The 21,424-nt window shown below is 33.4% G+C and overlaps 1 protein-coding gene across 1 annotated transcript; it reads right to left on the bottom strand.

The window, feature by feature from the left end:
* Window positions 1–135: 135 nt before the first annotated feature.
* On the bottom strand, window positions 136–19,237 carry LOC128239164 (myosin-2 heavy chain-like). The gene is made up of 24 exons (XM_052955665.1): window positions 18,976–19,237; window positions 18,784–18,865; window positions 18,387–18,533; window positions 18,121–18,192; window positions 17,144–17,206; window positions 16,937–16,987; window positions 16,306–16,404; window positions 15,707–15,745; window positions 15,018–15,071; window positions 14,339–14,401; window positions 13,651–13,701; window positions 9,166–9,240; window positions 8,821–8,862; window positions 8,239–8,325; window positions 7,449–7,535; window positions 6,656–6,742; window positions 6,035–6,109; window positions 5,303–5,344; window positions 3,858–3,899; window positions 3,631–3,738; window positions 2,806–3,004; window positions 1,057–1,161; window positions 727–804; window positions 136–569 (listed from the first exon to the last, which is right to left on the bottom strand). The coding sequence occupies exons 2-24, from the start codon at window positions 18,816–18,818 to the stop codon at window positions 309–311; spliced, it is 1,962 nt and encodes a 653-aa protein (XP_052811625.1). The 5' UTR covers window positions 18,819–18,865; window positions 18,976–19,237; the 3' UTR covers window positions 136–308.
* Between the last annotated feature and the right edge of the window lie 2,187 nt (window positions 19,238–21,424).

Genomic DNA, 21,424 nt, shown 5'->3' with positions numbered 1-21,424 from the left:
TGGAAAGCCCAGATGCGAAGCTAACAATTACCCTAGTACCATGGTTTTAAATTGAACAAATAGTTTAAGGCCTCCTCCTGCTGCTGTAGCTTAAAGCAAAATATCTGAGGTTGGTGACTTCTTAGTTCAAACAAGTTGTTTTCAAATTTTATTTCCAGTACATGTATTATTGTCAATACCGTAGACATTGATTGTTGGCTTTTATTATAATTATTTTTATGTACTGTGTCCAGTATATCCACTTCATCTACAATAGATTATATAAAGCACAAATTAGAACTGTTAAGGTACAGTCAGTTTCTTCCACTCTATTTGCCTTGTGCAACACCCTTGGCCAACAAAGGACCACCTGCGTGAAGCAACATAGGAGGCCAAACAACATAATCCAGATGTTTTCCCGTCTTCGTGTACGTTCTATATCTGTCCGAGTCAAACTTCCCGCCTGTCTTCGGTGTGTCAAAAACAACGGGCGGATCCTGGACACTCATTAACCAACACAGTTCCACGCAACTTCTGTAAAAGCGCTCTGTGTTCTTTGGAAGCTTTGGCTTACTTTTATTGACCAGGTTCTGAAAACATAGTCGGAAATAATACATTGAAATATACTATTTTATCATCTAAAGTTTACGCAGAAAAATGTATAAAAAGGACTGTTTTCGTTGGATGATGTTCTGATATCTTAACCAAGTAGTTAAATATTAACGTAAAGTAATAATATACAAATACCTTGTAAACATCATCAACGAGAAGTGGTGCAAAGCTTTTCTGCATTTCTTTTAATAGCTTGTTGCGTGTGACGTCAACCTAAAATAATTGTTTGAATTAAATAAGACACGTCGGGTTTTTTAATTATAAAAGTGGACGTTTCGCAGTTATGAGGCCTACTTAAGTGTTGTTTTTTTTCATTATAATTTGAACACTTTAACAGGGCGATGTGAATCCAATACATTCACTTAAATTATACCTTTTTCAAAATCAATCGCCATTGTAAAGTAGCGAGTAACACATGTAAAGACAAACTTTAATATACATGTGTAATCTAATATAGACGTTCACCTTTGTTTCTATCATGTTGCTACCGTTTTTACTTAAACTCAATGCTGCTCTTTTTATATTGTTTTTAAAGTCGTTGGCCATTGATCTGCATTCGCCGTCGACACCCTGAAACAAAATTAAACAAAGTATAATATAAACAATTGTAACGAACTTCTTTTAACTATATTAACAAACCCGGCTTGTTTCACCAAAACATGTATCGACCACTCTTCTAGTCGTCATATTTAGATATTTACTAAAGTAAAACATTACAACATAATATATGAAGCGCTCTTCCGAGCGGTTTTCAACTTAATTATGAACTATCTAGATATTGTTTATAACGCTTTCTGACCGGTCTGGAAAAAACTGCTTGTATAATATAACTTATCAAAAATATACAAACTTTTGTTCACATCTCTAGAGTCTTTCAACGTTCAGAACTAACACGTATGTTCTAGATTTCATCCGATCAACAGAATAAAACTGCAAGTTCACATAATTGTAAACCTAAGTCTACTTTAATTTTCTATTCTTATATCATAAATTGCTTCCTCACCATAACTGCACTAAACAGTAATACAATAGTTACACAGCAGAAAGCATCACTACGACAAAGCCTATCGTTTTATTACCAGACAGTTTACATATATAGCTATTAAACGGATCACAGTCTCATGATTTTGCTTCAGTAACTTGTTTCATCATAGAACCCCTTCACTTTCGAAACGATTGAGAGGAGATCCCTGAATACCACTAGTTAGCTTTACCATAACCATGTTGATCAGTTCTTTTAGCCATTTACACTCAGCAACTAACTCGATCCTACTCCATCAGTTCCAATTGAGAATAAGCTACTCACAGTAAAATCTCACAATATACTAGAGGACGAGCCCATTTCACACTATCGTAGGGCATTTGGAACTCCTCGGTCATTTTTATCGAAAACAACCTCGGATATATGCTTGAAAATCAGTAAAAGTAGTTCGTAAAATTTTAAAGTATACCATTTATCAAATGAAGTGTTTTAGGTTGTATTTGTTGATCTAAGTTTAAATTGATTGCCAGTGAAGTGAATTATTGCAAACATAATTAAGATTTCCAAGAGTTAAGTCATTAAGTTTAACTGCTAAATTAAATTACTACGCGGTCTACTTGCAGCGGTCATAAAGTGTACCGATTTCTGGCATAAACCGTCCATATACATCTGAGGTTGTTTTCGATAAATATGGCCGAGGAGCTCCGAATGTATCTTAAGGATATCAAATAATAACCTCCGGTTTACAAACTGACAAATTTTCTCTATTTTCGATTCCAAATGGCAATTAGATCCTAAAATATCTCGACTGACAAAGCTAAATAAAAATGTAATTCTCAAAACTAAAAAAACTAACCACTAAACTGTCTAACTTATTATCATAAAGATAATTTTACCAAATAGCATTCCCTATTATAAACAATCGACTATTCCACAATATCTGACTTTAAAATAAGCGGCTGTTTTAAGGATGTTTTTTATATTCCTGCTATCTCATTCTAACCAAAGAGACTAATGAAAACAGCGGTAATACCTTTAGGTTATTCTGACTCATATATCTGTTAATATATCGGCGTTACCAAATCAAGTTTCAAACAACGGGGACCAACGAACGACGGAGGTAACATTCAAATTATAATTTTGTCACACAAGAATATATATATAACACAACGTTTGCAAAGTGTGTACAAATTATCAAAAAATGATCCCAGTATGTAGTTAAAAGGAATTACCATTAGTATTTTTAACAGTTTTTCAATCGATTTCTGTTCATTCAGTCCTTCCTTCTCCGCATCTTCATATGCGTCTGTCCATTCGTTGTCATACAGTTCGGAATATTTCTCTGCAAGTTTTGTCGGCCTGTTTTCATCACTTAGGTCGGTGATGTTTGGATTATCATCGGATAGTTTAGCACCTACAACCTTACTTAGTCTGAAATAAAGGTAGAAATCCTGCTGTTAAAGTTCAAGCAGGTTTAACCCAGTACTTATTGATAAAGATATGTTTATGCATGTTTCGTCTATTTGTGTTGCTTTTACGTTGTCGGTCTCTCTTCAAGTGCCTTTAAACGTGGTCTTTGTTAAAGATATTGGCTACTTAGCGATTGTCCCCGTAGTTGCAATAAATGCAATTAAGGGACTTTTCGTATTTTTATGGCTAACTTTAGACAACACGCTTGTAGCAATGAAAGCTTTTATCAAAATATCAAATAAGATATTTATTTTTGAGAAACCCTTGAACGTATCACAAAAACCTGTTGATCAAGTTGATCAAGTGGCTGTAAAGCTATCGAAAAATGACAATATACAGCTTCAAGCACATAAGTCCAGTCAATTCAATTTCTGCAAGTTGCTGTCAGAGTTAAAGTAAAATTATAAAATAATACATTTTACCAAATTTTGATATTGTAGTTGAGTGAATACGTTTAAGTTTGATTTTTTGTTTCGTTTTACTTGATCCATTAAGTAGATATACAACGGGAGTTTGGATTTCAAATTGGAATTCAATTTATTTTTTTGTCTCTCTCCTTGGGGTCTTATAGAACATAAAATGTGTACCTGTTTCTAAGCTCTGTTATCTCTTCTTGGGCATCTTTCAGTTTCTTCCGGAATTCCTCATTGCCTTCATTGTGTGTTTGATCTCTTTGGGGTGGACTCGCTTTCATTCTATTGAATGTATAAATACGAACACTTGAATAAATCATTGAAATGAACACAGAAAAGAGTTTTCTCATGTGGAAAATATATAATATAATGCTTGATAAATGAGTGCCAAAGCTACTCACTTTTCTTGAACTTTTTTCTCCGTTTTCAGTTGGCTGATTTCCCTGCAAAACAAAAATACAAGTGATTCGTTAAGTGGCCAAAACATTGTTAGTGTAGAAGTTTGTTGATTGTGTCGATTTTAATATCAGTCTGCTATCTCTTAAGAGTATATCATGGCAACCTGATGAGATACACTTGTAGAATGTTTCCATATTATTTTTAGTCGATGAAAAGAATGACATATGTCAATGCCAAAGTGTTTCAAATGCAGACCAGCAGTATCAAGATCCATTGTATGTAGTTTTAGCAATAACAAAAGCCACACTGTCTTATATTATAGATGAGAATGAGTATAAGTACTTATTTAACATCATTTATCAAAAGAAAGTGTTCTATATGCGAATTCTTACGATGACGAAGACCATACATTGTCAAAACCAAGAACGCTTGATCAATTGACTGCCGTACAGACTAGTGCATTATTGCCATTTAACACATACGTATCCTTTTATTGTTGAGATTTGCACAAATGTTTTCCTCTTTTTCTTTTTCTATCTTTGTTTTGGGATTTATTCTTAAAACTGTTTTCTCTCATTTAAACTCCTATTGATAACAATTCAAGGAAAACTACTGGGACAAGCCCAGTAGTCAGAAAAGGAAACATTAACTCTGTTTATATGCACAAGACAAGGGTTCAAACAGACACATATTAACATCCGTGACATACACATACACAAATATACAATACACAAATGCAAACACCACACCCGCATCAACATCAACAAAAATGATGGGACTACCGGCATCAAACGTGTCGACTGATACTTTCGATGATCGTGCCATAAATTGATGGTAGTAAAGGGGAGACATGTGAATATAGAACGACAGTATAGATTTTGTCCATTTTGCTTAAGTCGAAATGTGTACTCTGTCGAAGATGAATTACATATGCTGTTAATTTGTCCACTTTATAACGACTTAAGAAATGAACATTTTATGCCCCAATGGCTAAATACATTTGTGACTGTTGCTCTATTTAATGCTATCATGTTGAGTTATCAGGAAGAACATATACGTTGTTTGGCAAACTTTTTACTAAAAGCATTTTCTTGAAGAGATGCAACTATTCAAGTTTAAACAACATTCAATTACGAACATAATTATATGTTACAAACATGCATAAATATTGCCTATATACTTATTTATGCACCAATGTTATCGTTTCATAACCATTATATGTGTCACTGTACATACATGTGCATGTCTATTTATTATTTAAATTATGAATATGTCATCTATATAACAAATGTGATACTGTGTATTTTGGGCTGGAGGCCTTGTAGTACGTAATAAACTATTCGTTATTCGTTATTCGTTACACGAGTAATACGTGTCCGTAAAGCGTTCAATCAAGGATTTAAACAAATGTGTTAAAAGGACATAAGTGAGAACCAAAGCTGCATACTTCTCAAGATCTTTCTTCTCATCTTGCAGTTTGCTGATTTCACTGCAAAACAAAAAGTCTTGTGGTTCGTTAAATGGTAAATACTATGTTTAACGCAGACGTTTGTTGATTGCGTCTATTTTTCCAACAGTATACTACCTCTTTAGAGTGTACTCGTGACAATTAATCAGATACTGATAGTACGTATCTGTATATTTTCCAGTCAATGAAACGAATTAAACATGTTATATGTGAGTGCCAGAGTAAGTCAAAGCTCTATAAAGTTGGGTATAGGCACATTCATACGATGACCACAAATTACCATAACCAAGAATGCCTTAAAAACTGACTGCCGTCGAAACTTGTACATCAGCTCCACTCTAAACAAACTAATCTTTTTTTTGTTTGGAGTAGCACCATTGTTTTCTCAATCACTGTTATGTGGGTTTTTTCATTGTTTTTATATCTCCTGATATCTCATGTTTATAAGCCTATACTTTAAATATCTGTGTAAAATTGTCAAACGACTACTTTCGGTAAATAATTTACATTGAAAAAAAGGATACTAAGAGCGTAAATTAAGACTTTCAACTTTTAAGGCACACAATATAGGTTGATGCAACGGAATTAAAAACTACGTGGCCACAAATTATTCACAAATTTTGATCATTAAAATCAAAAGGCTTAAACATAATAATGCATTGAAATTCAAGGAATTTGGCATCAACCTGGCATTATGTGCTATTATTTTACCCTTCTTTCTTTCGGAGGATGTCTTTGTTCTCTTCCTGCACTTCTGCCAGCTGCTTTGGAAGGGTCTCTTTCGCCCTTTTCAGACAGTTTGGTAATATTATTGCATTTTTATAGTTAACAACTAATATATACATATCTAATTAAAGCTTCCAGCCTGCAGAATTGTGTTTGTATATTTCAAATATAGTATCAACATTGACGTAGAAGTTAGTTGCTTTCGTCTATTTGCATACCAGTCTGCTGTCTCGTAATAATATACTCAATCATTCAGATAAATGTGTAACGTGTCCGTATAGCTTTCATTTAGTGATTAAAGCAAAAATAAATTGAATAAGTCAATGCCAGCATAGATCAAAGTTAAAAATAAAGTTAAAATTGATTACAGACCAGAATAATCAAGGATCAGTTGTATGTTCTTACTGAACAAGTCCACAGTGAGCTTAGCTGAATGAGTGAAATGCATGAGTGCAAAATCATTATTAAAGAGACAATGATCCAACTTAAATTGTGTGAATCCAGAAGACAAAGACCATAACTGGGACAAAACCCAAAACACAAATGGGAATGTTTGAAAAACTGACGGCCGCATAAACTAGTGAATCAACTTCACGCTTTACGTACTTATCTTTTTTGTCCATATTTGCATCATTTTCTTTTCGTAATTTCTCCATCTCTTCTTGGTGTTTCTTTAACATTTCGTCATATTTCCTGTGGAAAATATGGTTTATACGTTTCTGTTTCAAAATGTTTGTTTTTTCATGAAATGGCATACGTCTATTTTGCTCAATAATTTACTTTGTTAAGGAAAGAAAATGTAAAGCAAAAAAAGAATAGACTTCCTCTTATGAAAACGTGAGTTTTTTTTATTACACATTGAAATTAAAAAATGTGAATGTTGATAGCCTATAAGCTCCTAATGTTTAGCTACATTGTAAACCCGTAAAACATTTTTAACTATTGTGAGATGGCATATATTAAATAGAAGGTAAATAATGGAAGAATGGCTAACTGAGTAAGATATGGAAGTTAAAGAGTTGTGTCTACACAAATGCGTTGCTATCGGATGTTTTACGAGTTATCTTTATTGCAGAGAGGTATTGTATGAACATTCAAGTTATTGAATGTCATATTGAATACATTTCAGAAGTTTCTTTAGATGGAGTGGAAACGTTATATAATAACATGTGATATAGAATAATTATAATTGTTTCTTTCAGTGATATATCGATTTAGTTTCATCGAGTTAACTGAATGCGTGAAATGAATGAGTGCAAAGTCATTATTAAAGAGACAATGATCCAACTTACATTTTGTGAATACAGACGACAAAGACAACAAAGTATAAATAAAACTGGGAATGTTTGAAAAACTGACGGCCGAATAAACTAGTGAATCAACTTCATGCTTCACGTACTTATCTCTTTTGTCCAGAGTTGCATCATTTTCTTTTCGTAATTTCTCCATCTCTTCATGGTGTTTCTTTAACATTTCGTCATACTTCCTGTGGAAAATATGGTTTATACGTTTCTGTTTCAAAATGATTATTTTCATGAAATGGCATACGTCTACTTTGCTCAATAACTTACTTTGTAAAGGAAAGAAAATGTAAAGCAAGAATAGAATAGACTTCCTCTTATGAAAACGTTAGTTTTATTATTAGACTTTGAAATTAAAGAATTTGCATGTTGATAGCCTATAAGAGCCTAATGTTTAGCTACATTGTCTACCAGTAAATCAGTATTATCTATTGTAAGATAGCATAGATTTAATATAAAATAAATAATGAAAGAATGGGTTACTGAGTAAGATATGGAAGTAAAAGAGTTGTGTCTACACAAATGCGTTGCTATCGGATGTTTTACGAGTTATCTTTATTGCAGAGAGGTATTGTACGAACATTCAAGTTATTGAATTTCATATTGAATACATTTCAGAAGTTTCTAGATATGGAGTGGTAACGATATGTACTATGTAGTGATATAGAATAATTATAATTGTTTCTTTCAGTGATATATCGATTTAGTTTCATCGAGTTAGCTGAATGAGTTAAATGAATGAGTGCAAAGTCATTATTAAAGAGACAACGATCCAACTTAAAGTTTGTGAATTCAGACGACAAAGACAACAAAGTATAAATAAAACTGGGAATGTTTAAAATACCGACGGCCGAAAATACTAGCCAATCATCTTCACTCTTCACATACTTATCTTTTTTGTCCAGAGTTGCATCATTTTCTTTTTGTAATTTATCCATCTCTGCTTGGTGTTTCTTTAACGTTTCATCATATTTCCTGTAGGAGATATCGTTTGAAAGTTTCTGTTTCAATTTTTTTTTCATGAAACGGAATGCGTCTACTTTACTTAATATATCATTTTGTAAAGGAAAGAAAAAGGTAAAGGAAGAAGAAATTCGACTCCGACGTATTCATCTGTCCTTTTGGGGGTTTCTTTTGACTTTTTCTCCAAATCTGACGGCTGCTTTAAAAGGTTTTCCCACTCCCTTTTAGAAAATTATAAATTAAAGATAACACAGATTTATTAGAACACAAACAATGGAAGAATGGCTTGCTGTGTAGGATACGGAAGTAAACGGTTTTGTCCACATAAATGCGTTGGAATCGGATGTATATAGCAGAGAGGTATTGTATGAACGAACATTCAAGTTGATAATTGTCATATTGAATATATTTCAGAAGTTTATTGATATGGAGTGGATACGATATGTACTACGTAGTGGTAATAATACATTTCATATCTATAAGTAATCCGATTAATTGAAAGCCTACCTTTCCCAAGTAGATTTTGCTTGTGCGCCGTTGTTTTTCTCACTGAAATTATAAAAAACGACCAATAAGCTTTAATTTACTAATCAAGGTCTTGCCACATGAAAGAAGTCAAGAAAAAAAACGAGGGTGCTTAAGATTACCTTTGTAGTTTATTAATACCATCTTGCAGTCGGTCTATCTTTTTCTCTAAGTTTTTGATCTTGTTGCTTGAAATAGATAGATGGAATACTGTTGAGGGAAAATCCGAAAGTCATCTTAATATACATAACTTTAACAAGTGTTAAGCATGTTGCACAGTTACTTTTCATTTTTAATGAATACTTTAATTTCGATCACGATGGTTACCTTTCTGATGATGAAGATTGACTGGCATTTGTATTATTTCGATCGGCTTTAGCGTGATTTTCGTCAACTCGTTTCCTTAAAATAATAACCATAATTACCATAAGAAATTGATGCATAGCAAAAAGACATATTAATTTAAATTTATTTATTTAAATACGACCATTCAGCACATGAGTTGTTTTTTTATATTAATGAACTCTCTGTTGCTGTGTTTTTGTTTTCTTTGAAAAATGGGAGAAATATAAAATATAAATATAACGTTTCTATGCGATACACAATGCGATGACCTTAGACTAGTCATTTAAATCACAATAACCAACTTTGACTTCATGTATAGTTCTTGTTTGGTCTGAACAGAATCTATTTATATGAATAATACAAGATAAAGAATACAATCATTAAGCATACTCAAACTAGTACTAACGCAGGCTAAAGTACACGGAGAATGCATAACGTTGGTCATAAAGTATTCAAAGACTTGAGAAGAAAGCTTGAAGCTTAAACAGTGTCTCGTTTCTGTCGTACTAACAAGCTGCTTTTAAAATGTAAAAAATTGGTTGGTGTTAACTACCTGTATTGAAGTTTTAAGTAGTTACAATATTAGATCAGGTAAATTATTATGAATAGTATCGTAAATTGTAATAAGGTATGGATATGAATAAAGAACAGACAATAGACGTAAGAGGGTCTGAAATAAAGTAAATAGAAGAGTACGAGTGATGGAAAGTAGAGAAGTGACATGTCAGAAAGTAGGTGGTAGATGTCAGGTCTGTTAAAATTATGTTGATGATGAGTTGAATATGTAGGTCTGTTTGATAAATGTAAGGACACATTTGATGATAGTCGTGTTTGTTTGGTCATAAGCCTCTTTCGAAGAGAAGAAGTTCAAGTGCGATCGGTCTGGAGGTAAGCAATTTGTCAAGTAGACTTGCTCTAGAATCTCGGTAAAGTGGGCAGAGAAAGAAAAAGTGGTATGTGTCTTCAATTTCCGCGCATTGGCCACATGGACTATCTACAATGTTTAAGGTATTAGCCATGTAATACAACTCGGGAAACATCGGGTAACATCGACATATATCGCCACTCGCCGTAACAGATCGCGACGAACATCGGGCGTATTGGGCCTGTACCGGATGTTGCTATTTTTAGAAATAGAAGGTATTTTCCGGCTATTCATAGGTCAATAATGGAATTTCTACATCGTAGGATTTGGAAACATTGTGATGTTTTTTCTCATGAATATACGTTTAAAATAAATAAACACTAAAAGTACACGCTGACAGTTGATTACGATACATCTAACAATTTGAGTCATTACAGTAAAACATGGATTATAAGTGAAATATACGCGTAAGAGAAGATTTTCTCTCGAAAAAACGAACTGTTAACAATCGGCATGGAACTGGGATATTCGTATCGAAGGGCTCAGAATGTAAGTATCCTTGAGCAGTTTTGTACGTTGATGTGTTCAAAAACGTTTGTTTTTTAATTTATCTTTGGAATTCTTAAATCATTTTTATTAGCTAAATGTTTAGACAGCATGTTCATATTTTACATGTACTTATGTACATGTTACATATTTTTATATGTACTTATGTACATAACTTATGTTTAAGATATGATATGAGTATGTAATCTTTAAATTGATTGCTTTATCTTAGAAAAATATTAGACTTAAAATTTTGTTTAAAAATGATGTGTTTTAATACGGGACCTATTTCTAACATGTATACCACAATACATGTACATACCCGTTATTTGTTTACAAAATGCATATTTTCAAAAAAAATAACCTGTGAAAAAAAGTTGTATGTGGTTTGGGGCTTGAAGCCGCATCTGCTAAGGACACTATTGACATTCATTGGCTTGGTGTAGGTCTCGTTAAAACCCCATACTGTTGTGAATCATTATCAACCATATGCACAACAACTACACATTTGTGCCTATCAACCCTTACTCTTGGCTAAAACAGATATTAGTGCAGAATGTATAATACTTGTGCATTTGTATTTTACGGTGGTAGTTTCTGCTGGTTGATAATCAGAAGTCTAATTTCTTCCAGGCAGGAAAATGACTGAATATTACTTAGTCAACAACACTGGGTTATGAAGAATTCCAGCCTGCATTAAATACTATGTTGGATCCTTGAGAGCGGATTTTACAGCCATGTCTATCCACAAGGCAGTCGCATCTGATCGAGATGATGTGAGTATTTCATATAAAACATATTTGACTTGGTTTTTGTTTTTATAAACCAACTGTATTCAATAATCAAGTGGTGGTGGTGGTGATGGTGGTCAAGTGGTGGTGGTGGTGGTGGTGGTGGTGGTGGTGATGATGATGATGATGATGATGATGATGATGATGATGATGATGATGATGATGATGATGATGAATTTTATTGATATTTTATATATATATATATATCAGGTTGTTGTTGTTTTTTTCAAAATAATGTCGAGAAATATTAAACTGTTTATATTTTATTTTGTATATGTATGGCAGTATAATTATCTGTACTCATTAGTTAGAAAGGCTTTAAAGTACAACTTTTTTCCTTTACAGCACTAAACATTCTTGATGGGTAAAGTACCTGAAGGTGCATGAAAACCAAATCAGCATTGAGTAGTTATCATCTGTGCACACGCTACAAGTACAAAGCATGGGAACAGACCAAACTTCAAATGTTGAAGAGTGAAGAATTATTGTGAAAAAAAAAAATTGTTAGAATACCAATGACAAAATAAAACAGATATACATCAAATTACCCACAGAGATTGTTTACATGTTAAAATATTTAAAAAAAACAACATTAGTTGAGAACTTTCACTCTGATATTTTTGGATGGGCGAGCCCACTTATTGTTCTTGTTTCTTCACATATTTTAGTTTAAAAGTACACTCATTTGTTTTAAACTCTGTATTCTGAGTTAGTATCATAAGTAAAATTCATTTATTTGAAAGAGTACATTTTATGAATAAGTCCAATTAAGCTTTATAAATTTTTACAAGAAAAAGGTTGATTTTTAAGCATTTTATTAGCTATAAAAATGTATGATATCATGACATGATGTATATTTTCTTCAAAACTGGACGGTAAACTATCATAAATTGTCTTTTAAATTGTTCAATAGACATCATAGATAATATCTAAAATGATTTCAGCAGCTTGCCTTATAGTTAACTATTTTTTATGAATTTTATAAAACTGCTATATATTTTCAAACATCGAACAACTGCTCCTTTCCGAAGAATCATAAGATCAATCAAAATGATTTTTTTCCATGTGTATCAATAATGTGTTCGTTTGAACTTTAGTTTTCTGTTAACTGAAGTTTATTTTACCAGAAACTGTTGTGTTTATTTCATAATCTCTGATAATGCGAAAAAAGTTGGAGTTTGGGGGTAGGTGTAATGAAACATTAATAACTTTTTTAATTCACGTTAAAAAATCTTCAAAATTTGGATAAAAGTCCCATAGTGTACCGTGATTATAACTATGTTGTCGATTAAAGCTTTTAAAAAAGTGTGTATTACGCGGCTAATACCTTAAGAGAATAAATACTCGTAAAGGACACATTTTAGACGTGTTGCACTGAAAAAATTATATCGGCCTCGTGTTGAATTTTTTCAAGTTCTTCTTCCGCTTGCGAGATATTTTTCCAGGTGACATCAGGTTACTCGTCTGATAATGATTGTATAAAATATTTCAAATGATCTTCGATCGAGAAGGAATTTGTGAGACCTCATTATATGTATTCTCTTCCAGGCCTTTCGTTTGACAGACTGAATATGCTAATGCAAGGAGCAGGAACTTGAGAGTGAGGCATCTTTCTTGATCTGTGCATTATTAATGAAAACAGGTGGATGTGATGGTTTGTTCATCATTCTAGGGAAAAGAAGTGCCTCTGTTTTTGCTGGATTTAAAGAAATTTGCCAACGTTCTGCCCAGGTATGAATCTTTGCAAAGTCGTCATAAGGTTGACTTGCTGCAGAAATAGGGAAATCGACAATTATGTATAAGGCTGTGAATGTGACTTGTTGACTTAACGCTCTGAGCAATCGGTTTATTGCTTTACACTGATCTTTAGACTAACTACGAGCATTGAGTTCCATGTAAATACGATTTGGAATCTGATTAAAGACAGGAACATCAGGATTTTCCGTCATAGTAGTTCAAATCTATCTGAATCTAATTGCATAAAACTGATATATCCACAGGGTATCTTTGGCGAGTTTTCACATGACAGTAAGATGATATATCAACAGTAATTATTGGACAAATATTGACCAATCAATAACCTATTTGGCAAACTTTAACCCAGTTTATACAATTGGCTGCTGAAAGATAAACTTTTCTAACAAATGCTATCTGCTTGTTATTGGATTGTCAAGCTATATGGAAAGTCCAGATGCAAAAGGGGTTGATGGAAGCAATATATATATATAACCAGCCTCTAATCGCTGACAAAAAGTGTATGCTTACTTCGCGTCTTTTGTTATTTTTTCGTTTTCGTCTTTGAGCCGTTTGAGTTCACTGGAAAAAAGTATTTCTATCATATGAACGAATAAATGTGGCATACACTATGTATGTCTATATATCTCTAAGTGTAATATTGATTAAAATGTATCTACATGACAAACTCGATGGCATAACGTGCGTATGCCTTGTTGAGCTCAGCAAGTGTGCACATGAGAGCAAACGACAACATTAAGACAACGTTATACACTACATTAATACGACATGTTCATTATAAAGACAAGATTAATCCATACCATGATAAAGAAAGTTGTCGTTGAATGTCATCGATCACGTGCTCGTTCTTATGAATATCATTGAAATAAATAGAATGCATACAAACTGTAGATCATAACACATGCCACGAGGCATTCATTATGCCTATTTAGGCCAATAGCTTGGTCCCAATCACCCTCTAAATAGGATTTACGAGATAAACTCCCGAACAAAGCATCAATTGATCTTCTTAAAAACCTCAACCTCAGTGATAACTGAATTACATATTTTTAGTTTTGGCTGTGTCTCAGTCATGGTTGCAACTAAACTTCAAATTTTAACACATGTTTACAAAAAAGGGGTTGATGGAAGCAACTCATTGTTGTCAATTGGCATGAAACAATGGAGCTGTCGAAGTTAAACAACAAACAGTTCTTACTTTAACCTCTTTCCTTCGTCCAGTGAAATGCTAAGTTTTTGTTTCGTCTGTTCCAAATCCAATCTGTAAATATACAATACATTTTGAACAAGTACGTTTTGTCGGAGGTGGAAGCTCCCACGGTACACCATAATGAATTCAATTATAGTTTGGCGTCGGTAAAGGCTTGTCCCTGTAGTTTCGATTTTATATTCAATATCAGTGTTCATCACTTTCTAATGACTACAATAGCTAACTTGTTATCTGTGTTTATATCATACGGAAGGTGTAACTATGCGATTGAACTCGCATAAACCTTAATATGTTGTTATGTTAACTTCCACACTCACTCACCTTTCTGAAGTTTTGATTCAAGCTTTTAGACATCTGCATTACAATAATAATAATAATAATAATAATAATAATAATAATAATAATAATAATAATAATAATATAGCATGAGAAATGATATTTTATTTTTGTAATTTACCAAGTTATTGTGCCTGTTTGCCCAACACTATATCAAGAAGGAAGCATGTATAAAACAAGCATATACATGACATGTTCATGGTATAGCAACGATTTAGATTTAAAATATAATTTTCGAATGTGTTTGATAAAAAAGTAAAATTGCCTTCAATTATTGCAATTACAAATATATATAACCAGCCTCTATTGCTGACAAAAAGTGTATGCTTACTTCGCGTCTTTTGTTATTTTTTCGTTTTCGTCTTTGAGCCGTTTGATTTCATCACTGAAAAAAAGTATTTCCATTATATAAACGACTAAATGTGGCATACAATATGTATGTCTATCTATCTCTAAGTGTAATATTTATTAAAATATATCTACATGACAAACTCGATAGCATAACATGCCTTGTTGAGCACACTAAGTGTGAGAAAACGAAAACATTAAGACAACGTTATACACTACATTAATACGACATGTTCATTATAAAGACAAGATCATCCCATACCATAATAACGAGTGTTGTCGTTGAATTTCATCGATCACGTGGTTGTTCTTATGAAGATCATTGAAATAATTAGAATGCGTACAAACTGTAAATCATAACACATGCCACAAAGGCACTCATTATGCCTGTTTAGGCCGATATTTTGGTCCCAATTACCCTCTTAATAGGATGAACTCCAGAACAAAGCAACAATTGATCTTCGTAAAAACCTCAACCTCATGGATAACTGAATTAAATAGTGTACGTTTTGGTTCAGCTGTGCCTCAGTCATGGTATGTATGTATGTATGTATGCACTACTTATAGGAAGTAAAAACATGAAATATAATTCTTTAATGAGCAATTATTCAATACTAAAAAAATTATTAGAAGCAATACAGATGTGTGTGCTTCATGATTACTGTAACTTACGAAGAAACTGGTACAGCTGGTGCAGTACCTTTGACAGGCCTGTAAAGTACAAATAAAAAGGCGCCTGTAAGAATTGACCTTCCCCAATATTTTAGCTAGTTGTGCCATAAGAATGACTTACTACAGAAGATAAAGCCATACTTCAATAAGGACTTGGTGCATGGTGCCAAACTCAGGTACAATGCAAACAGCATATACTTATGGTGCATTTTACTGGCCTTTGCGAGAAGAACTGAGGAATTTTTCTATTGATATGTATAAATTTCTCCTTCAAATTGTCTCTCCCTTTCTTGAGAATCTCTATCTTTGACTCTAGCTGAACAATCTCTTGTCTTTAAAATTTAGTAATATTTTTTGACCATTTTCAAAGAGTAAAATGTCCGTAAATATGAATATATTTTTTTTTAAATTTCATTTATCTTACCAAATTTAAAAACGCATAAACTTCAAAACAACATTTTATTTATTTGTGAGTATATACAAAGACAAAAACATTTTTATTTTTACTAAAAAGCCCGAATAAGTACTTTATTACCCCTATTTTGTGAGCAAACAACATTTTTGAAATACATTTTCACTGATTCATAATATTATTATACCTGTTATTTCTTTTTGCGTCTGACAATTGTGTCGTTAGTTCTTTAATTTGTTCTTTTAAGTTTTCTATTTCTGCTGTCAATGTAGCATTTTCCCCGTCTCTGTAAAACATACACTTTGTTAATTAAAGAATTAGAAGGATTTATGTGTATGCATATATGACGTCTTCATCGTAAAGGAGTCATGTGGGGAAACCAAGTGATTTTTTTTTTTCATTTCGCGATGTTTTGTACCTCATAAGCAGGCAATACAGCTATTTTCACATGTTTTCGAAAAGGCTCGTTAATGTCACACATTGATATAACTTGGTTTTGTTATTTTATTTCCTGGTTAAATTACTTTATTGTTAACGTGAATACCTCAACATGGGTTCTTTTTTGCAAACGACATCACATATTGAAACATAATATCTGGATAACACTTATTTATAATAGACCTGCCCAAGGTTCACCCCCAACCTTTACCATGCATTGCTATTTATTTAATCCTACTGCATGTTTTGTTTGTAATATCCATGTCCGTATAGGTCATTTAAAAAGAACATTGGTTGTTGTTTGGCTATCAAGCATGTTCCATTGTTATTTCATGGCAGTATTGTAGTATTCATATTAAACAAATTCTAAACATACTTACTTTGAACCGTCCTTTTCGTTTCCTTTTTTCCCAGCCATCTCTTTTTCCTGACTTTACAACAATAACCATAAGAACTTCATTAGTAAGGGTGGTCAGAAGGGACAAGGTGAACAGTGAAATAAAAACTATGATTGAAAGCACTACACTATCTTACGTATATACCACTATTATAAACATCAGTTAAACAAGACTTTGATAGTGCCATACCTCTGTTTGTTTCTCTTCAACTCTTCCAGCTCATGTTTTTGTTCATTTATTATTTTTTCAGCTCTGTAATAAAAATGTTCCATTATTATGTTTAGTAAAAAGTATGTTTACGTTCTTTTCTTAAGGAACACATGTGTCTGCTAAAACAATGTTCATATTTAGTTCATAATGGTATCTCTTAATAGTGTAAACACAAAAATATGGCTGTACATTTACAGGTTCAAGCCGCTTAAGTATATTGTTTTAATCATACAATGGATCTCCTATATCAGTGTCTTGAAAGTTTAAAAGAGAAGACTATAAGTATCTTCCATGGCCGAGAGTGTTAGATAGGTTCATTCCGACCCGAGCGTACGGTGTTTTGTGGAAAAGAGGTTTACCGAGTTTCCGAAAAACACCATGCGCGAGGGTCGGGATGAACCTATCTTACACGAGCGGCTATGGTAGATGCTTTTTCTCCCACCTCAGTTAAACAAAATTAAATAAAAATGTATTTTTTTGCTGGAGGTCTTTTGTGCTTAGTGAAAATAATTGCGTACGGATATGCGATAATTCGTGGTTGTCATGGATATTCGCGCAGTGTTTCAGAGTATGTAAATGGTCTGATCGGTCTTTAAATAGTTCTTAGAAGAGTGAAGCATTATTTCTTGAAAGGTGCGTGAAAACTGTTTTCTGGTGACATTTGAAGCGAGAAATAATTAACTAGCGTTCTAAATATTGCCACAAGATAAGGTTTCCATGATGCGCTACAGACGACAGTCTTCAACAAGGGAGGTAATTACAATGTGGTGACCATTAAAAGAAGTTCCATACGGACATTTTATCTTCGCCCGTGGGCAAGATAAGAATTTCTAGCATGGTTAAATTAATGGATCTACTTATCTGAGGTGGGAGAAATACTTTGTTAATAATTGCTTAAAATGAATTGAGTAAATCATTTATTTATTATTAACAGTATTGCAGAAATCCCTTTATACTTTCTCATGGCATCCTGGTACAGATGGTTTCCATCTTGCGGTGTTATTCCAGCTGCTTTTTCGAAAGCTGACCTTCAAAAAACACAAAAAAGTCATATTTTAAATCGAAGACAAAGTTTGTAAGAAGACTTTGCAAAATAAACTTATTTCGGCCATATTTTTGGAAAGAGAAAGGCACTGATATATGATGTACTATTTCTGCCAACAATAATTTAGAGATAAGGTCACCTTATTCAGTTTTCTAATGAGACATTATACTATCTTACGGGTCCAAGTTTTCCCTCAGGTAGGCCACTTGTCCAGAAGCGACTTGCAGCTCTGTCCGCAAGCTTTCATTCTCTTTTTGTAGTTTGTCCACATCTTTCATTGACGGGCCTGTGGATTTCTTTGTACCTCCGCTTTCCTTTACTTTCCTATACAATTACACAATTATTTTTTTAGTTTCTCTACATAACAAATGTTAAGACAATCACCGTGCTTCTAACAATTTCAATCTAACATTTATCAGTATAAAGTATACCTTAATTCTTATTCATCCACGATACTTTAATTTAGATGATTCGTATGTATGCTTCTAAAACATCTACGCCTTGCTTGTCAGTGACATAAATGTAATGGAGTGACTTTAATTATTAAAATGGTATTATAAACTTGAACTTTTACTGTGCTGGTTTTGCACTCGCTTTCTTCGGCGGCATGACTTCAACAACGTTGCTTTGTCGTGATTTCCAGTTATATGATCATTCTGTAAAAGGCATAATTAAAAAAAATTCGACACTACTATTGGATGTTAGCCATTGTCACATTTAAGAAATACAATCGTGATAGTCATGTTCGTTTAAAAGAAACTCTTACCTCCTATAAAGACGAAGAGAAATATCCCTCATATCAATAATAGCAACGCTCGTTGTTTATACTACCTAGTTACATGGTATTCCCACTAAAATAAACCAATTTACTTCCGCTTAAGATAAACGTTCACAAAGTTTATCGCTGTGTCGCATTTACTGATACCTGGAGTTGTTTAAAATCACATTTAACTTAATACGATTTGTATTTCAATATTGTCTACGTTAAAATAATTGTGGTGTGGTATTCAAAACTTAAATGGATTCAACGATAGCACAATTCGACGTACCAAGCCGATCTGATATGGGATATTTTCTTTCATGAAAGCGTTTATTTAAGCATTGTTATTTTTCATATCAATGACATTTTCATTATAAAGGTGGCAAACAGGGTTGTTATATTGAGTCCATTAACACCGCCAATAATAAGATAAATGGTTTTATTCTGTTATATTAAAATGCACTGTATCCCTTTCCTGTAACGCAGTATTACAACCACTGTCACCATCATGCACCTCATGTGATATGTGAAATAGACACCATACACAAATGTATGTATTTTATATGATAGGTTTTTCCAATCACATCCAATCAAACTTACTAGAAAAGATCATAGATGACACTTTTTGGCAAAGTAAGAAAACAAAATAAATGATTAGTGCTCGAACATCAAATTTAGTAACGGTTTCAAGGTTTTTATGGGTACTCGAGGATCAAGAGGGTAGTACGCGGTACGCAAAAACTTTATCATAATTTGGTTCTGCATTACTGCGTTATAGTATTTGTTACGTATGTTAGTTATCCTACCATTAAAGCAGCAAATTAATTTTCACATTGAACACCTCTTCATACGTCTGACGCTGACGTGACCTTATGAAAATATGTGGGTAAGCATGGGTCTGTCTTTCCAGACGAGGAGTGCCGACATTCATTAGCAAGGATACGGACACGGAGAAGTCCCAGTGGAAAAGGCAAGGGAAGAGGATGATAGAATCCTACTAAGTACCTGTATATATGTAGTTATATAAAGACCATGTTCAATTCCATCGGAACAATTATGAAAAGGTGCCCTTATTATTAAAGATTCATAAATGTATAGAATTCACACCAAAAGAATAACAAATGACATTAATAAAATACATTGAAGCCGGATTTGCAAAATGCGCTATGATATTGTATCAATTATATCAATAATACCATGGAATTATATTTCCTTGTACATGTTTATTCATTTCATTGTAACTAAAATGAACTTAACTCAGTAAACAGTAGTGAGAAATATGACAATATTAATAATGTCCCACAAGCTCATAGATGCATGAAGCGATCGATGTTTATCGGGTCTAGCCAGATGCCACCGGTGAGTGCTGCTTATATTCGAGTCACCTGGGGGACAACTGCTGCATTGATTTCCGAGTTTGAGTCACCAAAACGTCAATACCGAGCGCTGCATACGGTCGGTGTTCGCATGCGACACACTTGAATGTCAATACCAAGCGAAGCATACTGTCGGTTTTTGCTGGCGGCACACTTGAATGTCAAGACAATACATTTCGTTTTAGACGTTGGCCTTTTACGAGATTTTACGAGACTCTAGTTCATGTTACTTAATAAACGTTTACGGATGTAATCGCTTCAAGGAAGTTAAAGTACTTAAGCACAAAGAACTATGTTTCCGGTAAAACACTTAATGCATCGTGGATGTAATATACCAAACAGTGCCTGTATAACTTTATTAAAGTAGTTAAAACGTTATCCAATTATCAATAAAGGTTTTTACAAGCCACAAAATTCGGAATAACATAAGTTTGAGCAATGTGTTTTCAGATAGCAAAAGATGGAAGTGTTCGGCATTGCAGTTTAATTGCAAACTTCCATTCAACAACAACAACAGATTTTAACGTGGTTGTTTTTAATCGCAATGGTAAACTGTTATATACTAAGGATTACGGCTACATTCATCCAACATATAGTGCCGATATAAAGGCATTAACTAAAGTATTGTTGGCGAGCAACCGGAAACAGAGATTTACCATAGACTTATTCGGAACAAACTGCGTCTGTTTTGTAACGTCCCAAGGAATACTGTTTGGGCGTGGACACTTTAATGCTTGCATAGGGGAAAGTGGACGTTTTAGTCTCGACCGACAGGACAATGGACGTTTCAATAATACTGGAAATAAGAAGAAAGAACGTTTAAACTTTGGGAAAGGGAACGAGTACGTCGTTACCTCGGAAAAAGACGTTAAGCCGACGAAACGTTGTACTCCTAAACAGGAAGAGCCGACCAACCATTTCGCAGCATGTACGATGGACGAACACACGGTCGTAGTTTTGTGTCATTGCAGAGGGGGGTGCGGAGTATCGGTTTTAGAAGTTCTTCAGAAGGTGAAGATGGGCGTGATATAATGAACCCAGACTGTAATTGATGTTCATCGTTCTCAATTGTGTGAATT

The sequence above is a fragment of the Mya arenaria genome, chromosome 6 (assembly GCF_026914265.1).
Source record: "Mya arenaria isolate MELC-2E11 chromosome 6, ASM2691426v1".
In the NCBI taxonomy this organism is placed as follows: domain Eukaryota; kingdom Metazoa; phylum Mollusca; class Bivalvia; order Myida; family Myidae; genus Mya; species Mya arenaria.
Note: the sequence above shows the minus strand (reverse complement) of the source record. Positions and strands in the feature narration are given on the sequence as shown.